The sequence below is a fragment of the Pseudopipra pipra genome, chromosome 2, assembly GCF_036250125.1.
Source record: "Pseudopipra pipra isolate bDixPip1 chromosome 2, bDixPip1.hap1, whole genome shotgun sequence".
Taxonomy (NCBI): Eukaryota; Metazoa; Chordata; class Aves; order Passeriformes; family Pipridae; genus Pseudopipra; species Pseudopipra pipra.
The window spans coordinates 27,568,086-27,589,267 of NC_087550.1; the positions used below are offsets into that span (position 1 = coordinate 27,568,086).

Genomic DNA, 21,182 nt, shown 5'->3' on the forward strand with positions numbered 1-21,182 from the left:
GTACATTGGTAAAGTATGAATACTTACTTTCTTGCTCTTCTGTAGGAATTTGCTCTTGATCAGACTTGAGGTTAGACAGATCTTAGTTTTGACCCAGCACAACCATTTTTTAATTTTCATTTGCTTTTTTTCATCCTGCATTGGTGATCTGTGTATTATAACTGACTATACATTCTGTATTTTTTCATCGTTACTGATTTCAGACTGATGACATCCCAGATTAATAGTGAAAAAGTTAGTTCTTAGTCCCTGGAGAAACAAGTTTGCATTTTGACTTTTTGTCTTCTACTGTTCCAGGCCTCTAGATTATCTGATCCTTCCTGCTCTTTATTGACAATTCTTTCTAACTTTTTCCTACAAATTCTTGCCATTACAGAAGATTTGTCCTAGTACCAGGATTCAGCGACATTCATTAAAACACCTAGAAGTTTCCTTCTCCATTCTATACATCCATTTCTCCTTTATCCAGTTCCTTATCACTGTGCAGCTCTTGTGTTCAACTTTATATTTTTCAGACAAATTAATCAAGGTGCACGATTGCATACATTACTGGAGTTCAGTTACATGAGATGTAACATACATCCTTCACCTGGAAAATGACAGATCTCATAAAAAGTAGCATCTGATTACCCTGAGAACTTTGGTATTCCAAGTTAATTCTGCATCTTCAGGGACTCTTTTAACTCAAAACACATTCTGTGACCTCACAGATGGTTCAAGTTGAGCCAGAAGCTCTGTAAAGGGATTCACAGGAATGCTGGACATGATCCACACACAAGTCATGGATGGGTCTATCTGTCCACATGGGAAATCTTCCAGCACCTCATCTCCTGGAACCCATGCCCAGGCCTCTCCCTCAGCTGCTGTAGCAGACTGCTGGCATCCACTTGTATTCTTTGAGACTTCCTCCACTGATTTCCTTGCTCAAGTAACAGCTTGGATTGGCGAACAGATGGGTGTGCAGACATACACAGCACCAGCTTGTGGAAGAGACAACTTGAGGACATTCTTCCATTTTGTTGCTGTATCATAATGCAGTTCATACAGGACTTCTGTGTGACCCCATACCAACACATCATGCTATCTTCCCAGTCATCCTTTTTGGTTTATATGGTAACAGATACACATCATACCTGTTGCCTGTGACTACTTGTACAATGGAAACCATGTAAGAAAGCAAACAGTGAAATTATTGGTACACATGGACACACAGTGCTTTTTTCTTCCTCCTCAAATCCTTCCCCAAATTTTTATCTGGAAGTAAGTTTGACTGTATGAGTGACCGCTCTTCTCAAACCTTTTCACATGGGAGTTGGCTCAGTCTGAAATATTGTCAAAAAGACTCTTGCTCTTCACATTAAAAAGAAGAACACCATCAACAATCTTCACACATCCTACATGTGAAGCAGCACAGATAGAGTAATGCTTCCTTTCCAAAGCCCACAGAAAGCACTGAGAGAAGCCAACTCCCTGAACTACAAGATGAAGGCTAAAAATAGCCCATTAAAGGATTAATTTCAGGATTTTAAAATACAGCTAATTAATATGCATAGGAAAGGCACATGGTCTCCAGGAAGGAGCACACACAACCAGAGAGTCTGCAAGGGAAGGGAGGGGGGCGGGTGACATGCAGGCAGAGTGCCAAAGGAGAGATGAAAGAGGATACTCCCTATATATATCCCTTGGATAGAGAACATGCAAAAAAAAAAGTGTGTTTCAGAAGAGGTAGAAGCAGAGGGGTGAAACACTTCACTGTTGAAGAGGCAGAGACAACGCAGTGTGACCACAAAGGATAGGATCCTGTGTGAAGAGCAGTGAGGACACTCACGGAGTCTACAGTATCGGCCAAAATGTTACACACAAGGACAGAGAGCCTGATGGTACCAGGGCACAAGGTTTTGTGTGTTAGGTCTCAGTGGTGGAGACACTGTGACGTGAATAGACATAAACATGCTTTGATACACAAAGTGAATTTTAGTGAGGTGGCTTAAGGGCTGAGCACACCACAGAGAGATCAATGGAAGCAAAAGCTGCTGCTTTGGTAGTGACTCTGCAGTTGGAAGCTAAGTGCATCATGAACATGGCTGCATGGAAAGCTAGGTAGCAACAGCTGAATGCAAAACCATATCTCAAGATGGATGGCATGGCAGGGTGTGGACCTGGTGTCATGTGTTGTACTAGATTATGGCACTTCGGAAGCAATTTTCTCTTCTGAAGTAATACTGAAGTAGGTCACTGCAGCCTGAGGCTAAAGCACCCTCATTGGGTACAGCCTGGGAAAGCTGAGCATTGGATGTAAAGCACTTACACAGGACGCACAGGCTGGCAGTCATGAAAACAAGGTACCACATATGAGCAACATGGGTGACATCAGACAGTAAGGATTATCCACAGGTAGTGTGAATCAGAAAGCAAATCTGGTTATTCAGGGGCTGAACTGCAGAACAGAGAACTATAGCAGCAATTCCAGTGAATTTAAAGGTGTAGGGTGAAAACAGGTTCACTTGAAACCATTTCCTCGTACCAATTTCCCTGTAAATAACATTTAAACAATTACAACTTTTTCCATTTCACAGAGAGCAGAGGAATGGACGGACAGACTTAACTGCCCAATTCACTGGCTACTTAGCCTCAAGAAAAGCTGGAGTTTTAATCTGGTATTGCAAGAAAATTCCACTTTCACACAAGTTTGACAAAAGGGGAGAAATCTCATGATTTTGTGGGATTTCACTTTCACAGTCGCACAGAAACAGCCTCAGACTGCTGTGCGTGCAGCTGCATCTTGAGAACAATCTGAGCACTACAGCAACCTGGTAGAAGCAAGCAAGGGGTACAGGGGTTTAATTTTGCAACAAGGGGTCTTGATACATGTTCAAGTTGACAAAGTCCTTAGAAGAGCTGCAGGGGAGAGAAAAGTTGCAGCATCACCAAGCCAACGAAATAGGGTCAGCTTCACAGTTCAGTGTGCCAGGATGTTGCTGTTGGAGGCAAAGGACATAAACCATACCTTTTTCACTTAAAGACATTCTTTATTCAATCTTTTTTATATACAATATTATTTTTTTATCTGTAAAAAGTACATATGCAGGATTCCAGGTCAGAGGCAGAAGGTTTCCACATCAGAAGATAGACTTTTAACCTTTTATTATTTTGGAGGAAAAATAATCTGTCAGTTTTAGACAAAGCAAGAATAAAGGCAGAATGCAAATCCAACTTCCACCAAGCAATTAGGATTAAAGGCAACAATTCACTGTAACAAGTCAGGCTGTCTCCTCCAACTTTGGTGGTTCCCAACTCTTCTGGGCAATTACAGAGCAGTTTGTTAGAAGGCGCTGACAGCTGGAGCAGCTCGTGCTTATCATCTCTGCTACAGTCGTACGCACGTAACTTGCAAAAGAGCTTGGGGTTCCTCTTTATATGGCAACACAAACCCTTGAGTCAGAAGACTGTTTCTCAAAATTCAAGGAGCAAAAGAGGGATGTCTTGTTCAGGGTGAACAGATCTCCCAACTACAGTATGGATCAAGAGCTTGTTTTCACTTTTCTCTGGTATCAAGAAGCCTGTTTCTTATTTGTCCCCTTAAAAACATGGACTAGACCTACCAGGCTCAGTTTGCCTCACCATTTTCTGTGGATGCCATTTTATATTGTTGATCCTTTCAATGTTAATGCTATTAACCACCTCTCCAGTCAAACTAAGGAGAGTCACGTTATGAAGGTTTATAAAGCATTTCCTCAGGGACAGAAGAGGGGATCATAAACAGCCCAACAGGGCTTTGCTTAGAGGATAGACCTTTAACCTTAAAGGATGGTATTAGAGGGAGTAGGTAATTACTGTCACTTTTTAGAATCCAGGTAACATTCAAATCCTGTAAAGTACTGGTGGGTATACATCAGTCATTGGGAGGTAGAAGACAGTGATCCACAAATTTGGAGGATCATCAAAGGTGTGACTGGAACATGGAACTACTTGCTTTTCCTTTTACTCCAGGGCATCTACTGTTTTCCATACTTTTCTTACACATTCAGTTTTAAGGACTACATTGTGCAGCAAAATTAACACAGAATATCATTCAAGGGTTTTGTTTTTATTTAGAGGACAAAGCTAAGAAGCTGACTTCTTGACCGCAGGACACACACAGCTCCAGGGTTGTTAATGGAAGCTGTAGAAATCTGGCCTCTTTGAAAAGTCAAGCTGTAATTGTTAGAAAAAAATTTACTGCTGGCAGATCCTGACCAACAGGCAAGTTTGAGGCTTGGATTAGGAAAAGAACCATACATCCTTGTTTTGACTGCATGCAAACAGGAAGTAGACAATTCTGGGATTTCCAGGCTCTTGCCCAAGTCCAGTGTGCCAAAAAAATGTACATGATTTTCTGTTCTTTATTTCATTCTGTAAGGGGAAAGGGTATTGTAGAAATTGGTAAAATGGGAAAACTACCTAAAGAAAATGAGGATTGTTTTGTTAGAGAGTACAGTGCAAGACTCAGAAACAACTAGGACTAGAAAGTCATTTTGTGCTTAAATTTACACTTTTATCTTCAAGAAAGTAAGTCAGCAGCAACATAATGAAAATGGCAATATTCTGCTGTACCTTATGTACCCAGAGGCAAAACAGTCTGAACTTTGGGTTGCATGTAATACCATTCTGCAGATCAGAACCTACTTTTCTGTGAAGGACTTAGAACAAGGGCACATCACTTCAGTCAGAAGTTTCAATATATGTGGTGCTTGGTTATTATGCACAAATCTCACTCAGAACCCATCACCTCCAAACTCTGCTTGATCTAGGAAATCTCAGGAAGAGATTCATGAATGACATAGCAATTAGTCCTTAAAATGCATTATTTTTGATAGACTATGCACATCATTAACTTCTGGAGGGAAAGGATAGTTGATATTTTAAAGAGTGATAAAGTAGAAACTGACTGCCGTTGGGGTAACTGGAAAATAAGAAACAAGTCCTTTATTTGGTACCTGCTGCTTATCTACACAAAGAAGAAATAGCAGTACTGTACATCTGCTTTGAGAAAAATACCATCCCATAACAGGAAATGGCTTAGTCCTCAATTCAAGGATTCCTGTGGCAGTGAGTTGACCCATTGGGATTCATGGAGGAATTAATTTGAAGGGTTGCTCTTTAATTCACAAGAGGGGGATGGAAGAGCAGCAACAATAAGAAGTTTGCTGTTCCGGGGACTCCAGAATTCTGTCCTGGACCTTCCTCTGAACAGACTGGCAGCCATTCTACATCTGCATTTACTAGGATGTGTATGGGGATGGCTTTATGGGTTGCTTTTATTTTCTCTCTTTTTTTTTCAAATAAAACAGAAGAGTCTGCTTTTCCTCTTTCTCCTTTGTACCCGGAGAGATTCAGGAGAACAAGGCAATTGAGTGCAGTTTTTAACAAATAACAGTTCTCATGGGACTGGAAAAACAATTTGAAAACACAACGTATTTGAACTTTGGAAAATGAAAAATGACTAGTTCTTCAGTGAATTACTGAATAATAATTAGAAAAATAAATTAATGTGGGACCAGTAAGAAGAATCCATTTATTAACCTACTTCTAATTTTAAATTAAAAAATACTGGAATCAGTATTATTTACTATATTAATTACTTCATCAGTTCTCAAATTATTTTCAAGATACAGCTGCAATTACTGTAACTAAGTAACTGGTATTAAGATATAAAGGTTGAGATTGGAGCTTGTGGCCAGCTCCATGTCTTCCTCCTCTTAAACTAAAGTAACTGGCTGGAAAAAAGCATCTGATGGCATTTTTATTTAGATCATGTGATGATTTCTATATCTAAGTTAGTGTCATAGACAAATGAGGAATAATTTTAGGGGGAAACTCTACAGTCAGATACAATATGATAGGGAAAAAGGTTTTTATATATAAAACTTCATATAAAAACATTTTTGAGGGGGCAAAATAGCACCCTCCCCCTTTAGATCTGACGGTGTACTGCTGTAGCTAACTGAAGAGTTGATCTATGTCTGAAAACATCATAAAGATTTTTTAAAGACTCAATCTGTGCATGAATTAGGAGGACAAGGAACACCTAAAAGCTGTTCTTCAGCAAAGGGGCCAGTCATCATGGCAAAAAGATCTGAGAGCTATACAGGGGAATAAAAAGAATAATTTGAGCTGGAATAAGAGTAGGAAGAGATTGTGAAGGACAAAACTGAAAAGACACAAAAGCTGAAAAGACCTGAAAAAAACAAACTTCTTTTGGCAAATAAGTGAAGATTAAAGCAGACTCCATTTAAGTGATACTGTCCAGCCCAGCCATGGAGTACTTGAAAATAATGCCATGCAGGTAGCAGCACCTCATTCCTCATAAATTAATGAAAGAAGAGACTCTTCAGTTTCTTTTTCCATTCATACGTAAGAGATGTTAAGTTGCTTCCAAAGAAGATCATGTTGCATTTGTACTGGAGCCCCCAGAAGAACAGCAAGTTTTGTAAACTAAATCAAAGGCGATTTTAGGCTTCTGTCATAAACAACCTTCCAAGAAGGTTCTGTGAATAGAATTCAAAGAACGAAATGTAACTTTTAGGAAAAATCTAGATTGTATAGAATAATATAAAGCAACAAACTCCAGCTGCTTAGCTCAAGGAGGGCTTTTTTTAGTTCCATATGTATCCTTCTATATAAACCATGAGATTGTTTTTCTTAAGTTGTCATCTCTGTTTATTTAGCTAAAAGAACCATGACTGAGAATGGTTTTTTTCATGTGACATGATTTGTGAGGAAGGGAAGCTTAGGCTCCTTCCTACCCCTGCGATATGCTCCAGACTCTGTGACTGTAGCTTGCCAAATGAACTAAGCCCACGCTGCTGACAGTGAACTACAAACCAAATGCTTACTAATTGTTTTTTCTTTTTGGATATAAGCATTATTTTGAAAAGGGAAAATGAGGAGGCAGTACTGTTTATAGTTTAGAGTTTAGCTTTAATAGCTTAGAGGCCCTGAGAATGGCTGCCAGTCTGGACAAACAGATGCTCCTTAGAAAATTCAGACAGGTACAGAAAAAAGTTCAAATCCTGGTGCTGCTGGTGTAGTGATGTCGCTTTTTGTTTTTGTTTCGTTCATGCCATCATAAAAAAAAAAAAAGAAAAAGAAAACCTAGGTATTTGGAACCCACCCGATCTGAAGAGGTGACTGGTGTGTTGTTCCTTGCAACAGTGAACAGCAGCAGCAAGTTCCTCTCCCCAGATGGGAAAGCCTCTTCTTCCTTAAGCTGCTGCATTAATATTATCAGTAGATTCCATGTCTTGCTAGGGTTCAAAGCATGTGAAGTCTCTGTCCTGCAAAAATCACGCTGACGTGTTTTGGTCATGTATAAAACAGAACTTTTAACTTATCTATATGTTGAAGAGCTTCATTTCTCACGCTGGTACTTGCTTGACTTGGAGGTCTAGTTTTACCAAGCGTCTGTCTGTCTCCTCTCCTGCTTAAAGTCTCAAGTGGTCCATGTAAACAAAACAGAGCTGAAAACAGTCTCTCTTCCTCCTCATAGAGCTGTTTTTATCGATATGCAGGATTTCCTGACAGTGTGGTGTTGGCTAAATGTAAAACAGGCAGAGGATGAGCTTCTGTGTTAAAAACCCAGTTGTCTAATGGTAGAAGATCATCGTTGGAGAAAAGCAGATACAAATACCTACAAATCAAGACAGAGAGGAAAAATGGGTATTAAAGCAGAGCAACAGGCAGGCAGGGGCAACACAGCAGTGTCAGGCCCCACCATTCAGCAGCTTAAGATATAAACAAATTACTTGCTCTCAACCTTTGTACAGCACCCACATAACCTCTCCTATTATAATGACCTGGAGAGTCATTTTTATTATGATCAAGGCCTTCAATGAAAAGTTGTTATAAAGACAGCATTTTAATCTTTCCAAGAAACTTTTGTTTTTTGAGTCTTCTTTCCAAGACTTGCAATGGAAAACAAATATAAAGACACCAAGAACAAGGATTTGGAGGACAGGGGAGCAGAGAAGTAGTTGTCAAAAAACTCTTCTTAACAGAGTAAACCCACTTGGAAATTACTAATCCTCTTTAAGCTAAATCAAAGATTTCACAGCAGCACAAGAAAAGCCACTAAGCCATGGCAGATACTTGACTTGTCATCACTGTTCTGGAAGCTGGTTCAGCTTCTGGTGGGAGGATACGGGACTATATACTGTGCAGAGTGGTTTCATAAATGTTGTACATTGTAATGTAATGCAGAGGACATGAAGCATGTAACAAAATTAAGGTTATTGGACATACACGGGAAAAAAGTATTTCTTGTTTCTCTTTTCTTAAGACACACTGTTGAATGTGGCTGTGCTACACACTGTAGGAGGTATAGGTAGTGAAGATTTCTGTCAAGACTTCTTAACTCAACTGCTAAAATTCAAGACATTTCCCTTGTTACAGAAAAACTGACTGTGTGAGTGCAAGCGCAACACCATGGTGTACAGGACCTCTCATCTCCTGCTGCAGCTTGCTTTCCCGTCATCCAGAAAAAGACAAGTCTTGCAGCACTTGACAAGGAAGGGATGTCATTCCCATCAGTGGGTTCTGTCACATCCAGAATGTGCATACACATTGTTCTGCCGTTACTTCATGCTCTCTCCATCAGACACTGGTAGTGTCTGCTGCCTACAGTCATGGGTCACTGCCTGATCATTTCTCCCACTGCCTTTATTTGCCAGCTCTATCCACAGCACAACCCAGTCAGTGGAGCACTACTTTTTCCTCCCTTCCTCACCAATTAACTGTTTAAGGATAAAAATTTCTTGCTGAGATGATTCCATTTTGTCATGCATATCTCTTTCTCCACACTTTTCATTTGTCTTTAAAGCATCATGCCTTTCCCTTCCTCAATACTCCTGCCTTGCTCTCTCCTCTGCAGCTCTATAAACTCTCTTTTGCCACAGCAGCAATATTTCATCTTACTCAAACTCACTTCCTCATTTGATTCACACTTTTTCTTTGAATAACTGAAGCAACCTATTTCTACATCTTGCTCCTTCCCACTCAACAGGTACCTTCTTGCCAGGTACTGCCCAAAACTCTCATAATTTCCTGTGTTATCCTTAATGATTCAAAGTATCTGAGCAGCAATAATGGATGTTTGGGAGAGTTATCAATTTTGAATTTAAGGGGAATGAAAATGCAGAAGTGATCATTAATAGCAGAAAAGATTACAGCAGGCATTCCATAACACACATTTTATGCCCCTCTTCTAAGGGACATCTTCATTTTCCTCATGGCATCACACCCATTATGTCTTTATTTTTATTTGAGCTATCTTGACCTTCTGTTCTCTATTTTATCTCAATGTGAAACCAGTTTCTGGTTTGGCTATGCCAATTGCATCACTGTCAAACATCTAACATCCAGCTTTTCAATAAAACTTTGTTTTGTCCCACAGTCAGGAAATTATCCAAATCAAAAGCCAATAAAAATTTCTGAGTTCTCTCCTAGAACTGCTACCTTCTGCAATGCTTGCACTACAGTATATCCAGTTACTGAGTGACACATCAGTGAATTTTCAGATCTCCTTGTGATTATTTAAGATGCAGACAGATTCTGGTGATATATCAGAAGTCAGCCTTGTCACCACAGAAGTCCCTTAGGAGCAGATTTCATTCTCTGATTTGGCTTTTATAGGCAGATCAATCATATAACATCAGCTCCTGGGGAGGTATTGTTTCTCTGACTGGACCTGTTTGAAACTGCTGCCTCTCTCTTTGGGAACATAGCTTTTAGTCTCCAGAAAATGAACTTGAAGAATTAAATGAAATAAAAATAAAAAAGTCAACAGAGCAGGTAGCAGTACCTGACTTTCTTTTTATAATGATAACATAGGGAAAAAAAGTATTGTAATTATGTAGAGGAATTTGATAAGAAGCCAGCAGACGGACACTATTCCCTTATAGACAATGAACTTTTAGCCCCTTCTTGTCAGTGAAACACATTGTGGTGCCTGAAATAGGCACCAGTACTGCCACTTGCAGGATCTGCTTTCTCCCCTGCTCCATTTTGTGCTCCCAGTACCACAAATTAATCTTCAGATACATCAGCTACAGCAAAAACTTGTTAAGCCACTGCATTCTTCTAGAGCTTAGATGCCAGCTTTTATCAGAAGACGCAGGAGTGAAGAAGACTTACTTCAAGGTTTCAGCAAGGAAAAAGCTCTGCTGTACGTCATCGTATGTAGGAGATGAGGAATAGACATCCTTGACACCAGAAAAGCCACCACTAACTCGGCAATACTTGTCAATTGCCTGCAAAGAGGAAGGGAAAAGACATAGAGAATGTAATTGTAGAACATTTGGGAACATTAAAGAATCAGGCTCGTTCAATAAAAGAGGTGGTTCTTTCCGTGCCACATTATCCTGCTGTGAATCTCCTTGTCAGAGGATGTTATGGATGTTAACAGTTTATGTTGACCAAAAAAAATAAAAAGGGACTGGACACATATAGAAGTAGCATCCCTCCAGGGCTACTAACAACACTGCATTTGGCAAACTGCTGCATGCTAAGAAAGTATTCCAGGAAAGAACACTTTCTTTCCTGGGTATTTACTGTTGGCTGGTATTGATGACACGACAAGGACTTTTGCCCTGAGCTTGTACGGTTCCTCATAGCCAACACCGAGTAGAACATCCATCAGTCAAATCAACGCAATATGTACCACTGTGTGCATAGGAAGATGACAAGCATTCCTGGATTTTGCAGCTGGAAGAGTCTGAAGAGTTATAGGAATTCTGTGACTAGTAGCCAGTCACAGAGACTTACTGAAAGTAGGAATAAAATACTGTACTCATCTTTAGCAACTGTTGATTTCATCTTATAAACTCTTCTAGCTGCTACTTTTTCCGTACATTTCCATCTCCTACATATGCTTTTCTCTGTTTCCCCTTTATACAGCTGAAACTCAAGTCAGCTGGTGTGCTGGACTGCAGAAGAGCTCTTTTTCATTAAAGCATGAAGTTTAAAACGGTAAACATTCTATGCAGAAAGGGACCAATGGATCTGCAATTCACAAACCACCCAGCTCCAACACAGTACTGCAAAAAGCACAATGGAAGAGGAGGAGATTGGAAAGAACGTGTTAGTAGCTCAGGGCACCTCTTGCCTACGCTTTCATTACTCCACTCGCATGCACGACCTTACAGCGCACAAGGATATCAGCCATTAAAACCGGCTCCAAAGAAACGACTCTGAAATGATTCACAGGTTATTTGTGCCTCCCTGCTGCTTTGACTGTGCTTCCTCAGCAGAGACCAACTCTTTTAATAGATTCATGCAGGGACAGAAAAGGAACAGGGGTGAAGGAAAATGTTTGGCTTAGGATGTCTGTCATTACCAATGACTGAACGCAGCTACCTGTAGTTCAGTAATCTATGTTTCAGCTCGTTAGCCTGCATGAAGTTTCTCTCCACATGGTGCTTTAGGCCCAGATTTTCGTTAATTCTGATTTTTGCTAGTTCTACTCAACAGAAGCTGAGGGGAGTCAAGGCAGGGGAGGAAATAAGTTTTGAATGATGTGCCTTTTATGCAGAGAAAACAGATTCAATCAAAGCTACCTCTTCAAGGTCCTTACTATTGCCTTTGCATACTAGAAATACTGGGAAACAGAGAGGAATTTTCCATTGGACAAATGCACAAGGAATGCTAGCAGATGCCATCACCGAAATCAGGATGAAAAGTGAAAAGTTGAGCAAGATACCTAGGGCAGTAAGTCATAGCACATCAGGTACGACAGCTAACCTCCTGCTAGTATACACTCTTACTCTGTGGAAATGTGAGACTGTTCATAGTAAAAAGAATAATCCAGCCTGGACAAAGTTCTTTCAAGTTCCTAAAGAGTAAGGTTTTTAAAGAAGCAAGAGCAGCTTATGCCAAGAAAGATACAGTATTTCTGGGCAAAATCTAATTCTCACTCTAATTCCTTATCTCAAGCACAGCTTTCTCCAAGTTTGGATGGAAATTATTGCTTTTTTGTTGGGACTTGAGTCTAAAAGGAGGAAGTGTCTGGATGAATTCTTTTCAGATCCAATTACTGGTGCAGGCTAGAGCTACACTGAGACTATTCATATGATGGGATTTGGGTTGACCAGGTTTTCTCTACAGTCTGGAGAGAAAGGTGCACATGACACATCTAGTTCAACAGCTCAGCCAACTTCAGAAGAAATACTGCCTGTGCTGTTTATGGAACCATTTGCATATTCCTCCCCAGAAGTCCTACAGCCCCTAGGCAGGTGTCATATGAATAAACAGGAGCCAAAGCACTTTTCCTTTATATGCAGGAAAGAAAGTGCCTCCTCTTGCCACTATCCCCTTTTTATAATACTGCAGAACACAACCTTGCCTCTGCTCTGAGGAAGCTCCAATGGTTACAACTCCTGTGAGAATTTTAGCTTTCGGAGTCTGATCATGCAGGAGTTTCTCCGGTCAACCATTCAGCAACCCTGATGCTGTGTGCCACAGCTTGGAGAGGTGAAACTTGCTAGTGACTATGGCAAATGGAAAACAAGGAATAAATGGTACCACTGTTAGGACCCCGTCTCCTTCCTCCTAAAGAATTAAATCCCCATGTCAGTGTAAGAGACAAAACTTGTTTATTTTGGAGAGTGTAGATAATGCATAGCATTGAGATCCTGCTCTGTGCTGTAGAGGCCTTGTGCTTGGGTAACTACATGCAATGCTGGTGAAGCTAGCAGGCCTACAAGCCTGGAGAAAAAAAAAATGTGATCTATATTAACTTTTGTTCTCCTTATGATGACCAAGTAGCCTTGTACCTTCAGAAATTTCTCTTTGGGAAGGCAGACTCTGGCTTAACTTGTGTTCAGAATGGGCAAAGGATTTACCCTGGTTGATCAGAGTTCTAGGCAGTACAGGTCATAATGAACTGCAGAGGAAAAAAGCCTCTGAAAGACTGCTATACAGCTATTCATCCAAATGTAAAATTTTAAAATATAAACAAATAAATTGTCCTTGATTCAGACATGTACAGAACTTCAGGACACTAGCTGAAAAACTTGATGCCGTAGACAAGCTGCTCAAATGCCACTTGAAATTTGCAGTGTACTGCTTTCACACAGACCTCAGAGTACTCAGTGTAGCAGCACCTGATTTGCCACTCGGATATACTTTCACTCAAGAGCTGAAGCCCAGTCTGCTGACGAAACAATGTTAAATTTACTGCACCCCAGAACACAGAGAAGCCTTAGATGACTGGAAGGGTATTAAGGTAATGCTACCATTACGAGGCTTTGGCAGACAATAATTTTACGATGGCATATCTGATGTTAGTTCCAATCAGTTACAGAAACACGTTTAAATATATAGAAGAATTAGAGGATAATTGACAACATGGTTTTATAGAAAACTATTTTGCTCACAAGCTTGATTTCATTCCTTGAGAACTACAAATTTGACAAATAAAGGTAACTGCAGACCTGTAATAAACTTAAATGCTTCTAAGGCAATTGACATGGTACTTTAAGATATTATGAGAAGACAAGGCAGCACTACACCATATCAATATAATTCATTTTAAAGCTGACTGACAGTGCTCTAAGAACAAACTGTTAATGCAAAATCATCACGAAACAGAGCTGCTTTTCACAGAGATCCACAAGGAGTGGCCTGAAGTTTTATCAATCACTGCAACACTGCTGCTGGCAAAAATGACATAGGTAAATAACAGTAGACAGTGTAATCTGGAGGTAACTGGGTGCCAAAGAAAATGAGTTTCATATAGTCCTAAATCTAGTCATAAAGGCTGTGTAAGGGCAGAACCAGGCTAGCCTGGCAGGTAGAGACACTTCAAAGACTTCTGTGGCCACGTAAGACCATTTAGTCTGAGTTCCTCCTAGCTTATCGTGGCAGATGCACACACGGGGATGGTAGAAAGTAGCAGGGATGTAGTTTTATTTTTGCACAGGGCTGTGGATGAAGTCAAAACTGGAATATGCAATTCTAGAATTCATTTTTAGAAAAGGATGATGAACTAATGTAGGTGCAGGCATTTGGAGAAAACACTTAACAGTGAGAGACAATACAATTTGTTTAGCATCTTAAGTAGAGTCAGTAGTAAGCTTATTACAATCTATGAAAACTCTTTGGAAAGAAAATATGAGGGAAATAAAAGACATTTTAATATGGAATAGGAAGTCATAGGAAAATCCAGTGATTGAGAGCTGAAACCAAGCAAATTCAAATGGGAAATAAAGTGTGGGGGTTTTTTCACAGCAGAATTAATTAAATAATCGAACAAACTACCAAAAGAAGTGGATTTTGTAGTTTCATCTATTCAGATTAGAACAGAAGAATATGCAACAGTGTACTCTTGACAAATACATGTGTCTCGGGTCAAAAATGACACAAACTGAAATTTCAGTGCCTGAAATGTACAGGGAGGTCAGAGTTGACCTCAGTTCCTTGGAAATAAAATTTGAGGGTCCTCTAGATTGGACGCCAGCTCCCTCAGTTCCTCTGAGGGTGTTGCATGTGTGACTTTTCTTGACTATGCTAACAACATGCCCATAAAAACTGTGCCAGTTTCTTCACCAGCTGTGGTACTCACAGCTTCTAACCCATGAGACTGTGAAACCATGTTTCTTTTGCCTCCAACCTATGTCTGGCTCTTTTCTGTCTACTGTACCTCATTAGGTAGGATCAGAATGGCTTGGGTTGGAAGGACCTTAAAGATCATTTAGTTCCAACCCCTCTGCCATGGGAAGGCTGCCACTCACCAGATCAGGTTGCTTGGAGCCCCATCCAACTCGGTCCTGAACATTTCCAGGGACAGGACTTCTAAAACCTCTCTGGGCAAACTGTTCTACTGCTTCATCATCCCCAGTAGAGAATTTCTTCCTCACATCTAATCTGAATCTGTCTTCTTTCAGTTTAAAACCATTGCACCTTGTCCTGCCACTATTCCTCATATAAGAACTCCATCTCTCTCATTTTTATGAGCCCCCTTCAGGTACTGGAAGACTGCAATGAGTTCTCCTCAAAGCCTTCTCTTCTCCACGTTAAACAACCCCAGCTCTCTCAGCCTGTCTTCGTAGGAGAGATGCTCCCGCCCTCTGATCATATTCCTGGCCCTCCCCTGAACCTGCTCTACGAGGCCCACATCCTTCTTCTGCTGTAGGTATTTTCATTTCATTTTACCATCAATCCTCAATTGTCCTGAAATTAGCCCAAGCTTGAGGGCTTGACTATTATTCTCACTGCTAGTAGAAACTCTGAACCTCTGCAGCCTTTGTGGTACAATCCTACTTAGATACAGAAGTCCACAAAAAATATTTGAACCTTTCATTCACACAGCTTAGATTAGTAATTGGCTTTACATGCCTATTGTGAAGTGGTGGCTCTTATTGCTTTCAAATAATCAACCTAAAAAGGATTTTAGTAATTTTCTGTATTTACTCTGAATATCTTGCATGCATATTTCTGTAATACTTCAGCCAGCCCCCCAGCACACCATCAGCCAATTTGGCTGGCCCAATACAATTGAGATGAACGTTGTCTCTAGTACTAAGTATAGTATCAAGGAGAATTAGCCTTTTATTATTAGGAAAGAGAGATCCTGTCACAGGGATTTATGATCACTGAGGAAATGTGAGATTGAACTTCCTGTTTTCCCTGCCCCAGAGACACTGGATTTGAAGAGATGTGACAAAACAGGCCTTGGACAAAGCACAGCATCTGCATTAAAGTGCCCAAGTTTTGTCCAAAAATCTAGATAACAAAGACAAAAAGAAGCTGTGAATGGTGAAATAGATAAAGTACAGTACAGTGATCTGCACACACACAGAGTCCAGCTCCCTGTGCAGATTCTTATTATAAAAAGCAGAGAGATCTGGGCTGGGACTGCTAAGAAACTTTAGAAATGCAGTTTATTTAAAAGCCAGGTGATTCTGCAAAGTATCCTGGAACATCTCTGAAGAATTCTTAAAATGACAGAGGCAGACATCCAACAAATCGGTGAACTAACCCAAATCCATTCTGTCAGGGATGTAATCATCCATTCGAAGAAGTAAACAAGGGAGACCACAAGAACTCAGCCATCAAACACCAAGTTACACCATGTTCAGTGTAGAAAAATAAAGCTATTTAGAACTCAGAAACAAAACTCCATTTCCTAAAAAGTTCAAATGAACTACTAGACTTCTGATGAAGAAACTGTCATTCACCACGAGAAGTCTGTAATACTGATTGCCAAGTATGCTTCAGAGGTTGAAAGGCAAAAGGAAAGCAAATTCAGACAGTGATGTACAAGAGCAGTAAGCCAACTGCTCTGTGTGTCACACCAGATTCTTCTCTATTTATAAGTGGAGAAATAAACACAGCCAGATCTGTGTAGGGTACAGAAGAAGCAAAAGTAGTGAGTAGGTGTGAGGAATAAACACAAGAAATTATTTTCTGTGCGCAGTGAACAGAAAACCCTGGGGAAGAAAAAGCTTCAAGCTTCTGTGTCAGTATAAGGGTGGGGTAAGAAAATCTGTAATTGTGGGAAGGAGGGGTCTGCAAAACTATTTATGAAGAGGTCAAAAATATTTTATGGTTATGTTGGATAAAGAAATCTTTTATTAGGGAAACAAGCAAAAGAAGGTATTCTGTAAGGACAGAGGTAATTAGCACACAGGCTGCTTGATTTACAGAACTTTGATGTAGGTTGACAGAAGGATAAAATAAAATCCTACCCCTAACACAGAGAAAACTGGAGGCAGAGGGGAGGATAGGAGGGTTTGTTTTGAAAGCATTAATGGGACCAAGATATGAAAGCAAATGGAGAAAACTGAACAAAACACAATTAAAAGATATGCTTTGCAGTGTGCTTAAGAGACTGATACTGTACTGAAAACCCTTATATTTGTAAATTCTTTAACCTAGTACAAAGCACCCAATCTCAGCTTAGATCATCCAGCCATAGTTTCTGGTAGGAGCTGGTGTTTGATGTTTTGGAGACAGCAGCAATGCATTCTGGAATACAAGCGTGACAAATGTGGAACCTCTCTCCAGAATAATGTAATGCTGGTTGTAACAAAACAGACTGCAGTGCAAAACCTCACTAAGACTATGACACAACCATAATATACTTGGACTCTTAAAATACTTGGACTCTTCTACATGGTTGCAACTGTGCTGAGGGACAGATAATAACGAACTTGGCTAAGTATTCTGAACCTGCCTTAACTATCTTCCAGTTGATGAATACAGGCACCTCAACAGATCTCTTCCTCCAAGTACTTCGTCTCAGTCTCTTGCATCTGGAATGAAACTGGTTTTCACCTGCAAAATAAAGCTTATCCAGCCCCCTTTGTCTCTTCCTTTGCTCTTTCCTCATCTCGTTTGGCTGTAGTCAAAATATTTCATTACTGTCTTGTTATCTTTAATGTTTATTCTCATCTCTGAAACTGGCTTTGAGCTGTTTCCAAAGACTGCTGGAGCGGTAGCAGGGAAGCAGAGGAGCTCTCGGGAGCTGTGGACTACTGATAACAGTAGGAGTCATGACCAGTGGATTCTATTTCCATGCTTAAAACTCATGACCTGTATAATGCTGAATGCATTTCTCAACTGTGCATCTGATTCAGCAGCTGTGAAACAGCAGTAACTGTGTGCAGCCCCTTAGTTTGCAAGAAATCACGACAATCAATTTGAAGTGTTTCAGTACCACAAGAATAAAGTGGCTACAAAGGAAAAATACACAAAATTAAATTAGAGATAATTAATACAGTTACCTGTGTTGCCTCCCAGCCCCACTGCCTGTACTTGGGATCATGGGTGAATCTCCACATATACCAGTAGGTCTCAATCACTTCTGGCCTTAGGATATAATACTTCTCATTCTGCCGCACTGCCACTGCCTCTACACCACCATCAAATTTGAATGCTTCTGGGCCCAGCTTTAATGCTGCAGAGGAAAGAAAAAAAAAAGTAAAGAAGAGTAAGAAAAATTTATTCCATACCAATCTTTGCAGGATGGATGGGTAGGAGACTGCTATATCCCAAGCTTGTGAGAAAAACAGAAACTAGCTTGTCTTTAAGCAGTCTCATAAATATTTCCTATTGTTGAGGCCTATAATTTTTCTTATGAATAATTTATCCAATTCCTGTGAGAAAACTACCTATTTTGACAAGACTACAGTAATCTTCTTCAAAAATAATGAAATGCTAAGAATATAAACACAGTAACACATTCGATTACAGGATAAAATTCAAGTGACCGACACCAGTTCTTTACAAGCAAAAGGGGGAAAAAAAAAGGGTCAACAGAGGTTTTGATGTCCTTTGATCCCATCTAGCACAGCAGGACAAGATCTTGGAACTAAACCAGGTAGCACCATCCCAAATAATCTGTATCTTTACCTAAGCTGTTGGTTTAAGGAAGTGCTGCAAGGCCACTGTAACTGATATGCTTCATGCTGTGATTCTCAAGTTTAGGGTTTACAGCTGGGCAATGAAGTCTTAACTACACCTGAAAATAAATCTCCAAACTACGAGATTCACTATTTCAGCCCTTAAAGGAAGTTGTGTAAAGGTCTTGTGCCAGCATCTAGAAGACTATTCATATAAAAACGAGGTACCTGTAGAAAAACTGTCTATAATATGAAGTTGCAATCATATGTATATTTTATTATACAGCTACACATTATTCCTCAAATCCAACATTAATAATGCACTTTCTGCACCTCACCTTTTGTTTTGGCAGAGAATTTTTAAGGCACTGAACTCTGAAGCTGCACTCCAGCTAATTAACCGTGTAATTCCTATGGGTTAGAGGTTCAAATTAGCCATTGTCTCATGGGCCTGAAAGGGGAACCTTAGAATACTACAATGAAAAATGTGAGCAACTCCCAGTGCATGCCCCAGCAGAAAATCTCCAAAAAAAAGTTCCTTAATCTTCTTGTTTCAAGGGAGTATGGTACTGGATGCCAAAAGAAAAAAGCACCATGTATTTTCAGCCACATACACTCCATCAAGAAACGTTTATGGTACTTCTTTCAAAACGGACCACTTTATCAGTTTCAGTACAAAAATTACACAAATTTCACTGCAAAATGATAGGTTAGATACAGAGTTCTAGCTATCCAAAATTAAGAATATAAGAATGGTCATACTAGACCAGACAGAGTTCTTTCTGTTTCAGAATTATGTTTCCAACAATGCCCACAATCAGACATAGATGGGGAAGTGGAAGAACAGGGGCAGCATATGAGATACCTTTTTCTAGCTTTCCTACCAGTCTCTAAGTTTTGGAGCTCGAGGCTTCTCCAAAACTAGACATACTTTTTTTATGTGGTCAGTAATTCTTAATAGATTTATTTCTCAAGTACTTATCTGATGTGCCCTTAAACCTGTCCCTTTTCCACATTGAATAATACTATCCAATTCTGCTGTGACTTGAATGGAAACTGTTCCAAGCCTTTAGTTTTTCTTCCTGCCTTTCTCCACAACTCTTCCAATTCTATTATATCCTTTGTAAAATGAGAGGATCAGCCTGAATATAGCAAAAAAAGTGCAGCCAAGATGAATACAGTGACATAATGACATCTTCTATTTTGTTCTTTCTCATTTTGTTTTTCCTGAGTGCTACTGAGCTGACATTTTCATAATCTCAAGAACAATTTCCCAAATTATAATGGTCAGTTAACAGCTCATCATTTAATATGTGAGGTTAGGAATAATTTTTTCATAGGTTCTTCACTTTATATTTAACTACACTGAATTTAATTTAGTAATTTATTATGCAATTATTCAACCTCAAAAGGTCCTTGTGTAGTGCTTTCTTTGTTATTATTGGCACACGTACCTTACTGTTCATGGCCTTTTCTGATAATTTATATATGTGTATATATATTATTTATATACATATTAAAATGTAAATATACTATACATTTACACACAGGTGTATTAATATATTGTACTTTTATAAACATCTAACACATAATGTATATAAATACACTATACATTTGACACATCTATACACATATGTGTATAAACATGTATCAAATATATCAAAGTACCACTGGTTAACCACCATTTATCCATTGTAAGAGCAGACTATTTACCTCTACCCTGTTTGTTATACTATACCCATTTTTTTCCCCTCCATGCAGGTACTTTCTGCTTATGCAGCAGCTGCTTAACGTCCCTAACAGGCCTTAGTAAAATACTTCTGAAAAAGCCTTTTGGAAATCAGGTAAACATGACAACTACTTTACTCTAATCCACCAAAGCAGCTGGATTCCAGGCAGTTCTGGTGACGCATCATCTACAGAAACTGTGATGCCTCCTCTTGCTTGTAGCCTGTTTGTGCATTAAATCTTTAATTATTTACTCATACCTATGTCTAATGCTATTGGGCACTATCTTTGTACTTTTTTTCAGGTGTTTATTTCACCAAACTCTTTTATGAAGCTTTCCAAAGGCACTATATGCCTTTGCTAACCTGTTGTCTATCTCTCCATCAATCTTACCATCCAAGGAGATGAGGCTACATAGGTAACTAAACATGATCACCAGGTATATACTGCAGTTTATTATAAGCATCCATGAAAGGACAGCTCTAGTTGGTTTCTCTAAAGAAAAGAGCTGCCTATCCCCAGCACCTTTCTGTCTCTTCTGGGGATGCTAAATTGGGCAAGAGTTCTCCCAAGTCCATAGGAAAAACAGATCGACTCTCCCCTTTGCTGGCTGAAACATAAACCTATCAGCTGAACCAGGATGACTGTCTTCCCTCTGAAAGAAGTTTTTTTCTGCAATCATCTAGTTCTGTCATTAAAGTGTACAATTAAATCTCAAATCCTGCTGTTAAAGCATAATGAAGAAGTTGACATTTTGCACATGTAAGTTCTTTATTTTCTTTGAAAAATCAGTCCAGAAAATAAAAACCAAAACACCCAAACAAAAACAATCCACATTTCTGGGACTGCATGACTGAACAAAAGAAAATGAGGGCATTGCAAATTTATAGCTGTCTGTATAACTTTCAGTCTTGCTTGCATGTGTGTTCCTATACGGTCATTAAATATGTAATCAAAACTTTTATCTCCCCCATCTTTTGACTTATTTAGGATACAGAATAAGCATCTGAAGGAATAAAATTAGGTCTGCTCAAACAACTGTAAATTTAGCATTGCTTATTTTTAAATGTCGAATTA

The 21,182-nt window shown here is 39.5% G+C and overlaps 1 protein-coding gene across 1 annotated transcript in view; it reads right to left on the bottom strand.

Annotated features, from left to right (window-relative positions):
• Positions 1-3,008: 3,008 nt before the first annotated feature.
• The window catches only part of MAN1A2 (mannosidase alpha class 1A member 2), a 133,070-nt gene continuing 114,896 nt past the window's right edge, over positions 3,009-21,182 (bottom strand). The window contains exons 11-13 of the mRNA XM_064644562.1: positions 17,760-17,932; positions 10,171-10,286; positions 3,009-7,669 (exon numbers count right to left, since the gene is read on the bottom strand). Coding sequence (XP_064500632.1) covers positions 7,537-7,669; positions 10,171-10,286; positions 17,760-17,932 — 422 coding nt within the window. The 3' untranslated portion in view covers positions 3,009-7,536. The remainder of the gene's footprint in view (positions 7,670-10,170; positions 10,287-17,759; positions 17,933-21,182) is intronic.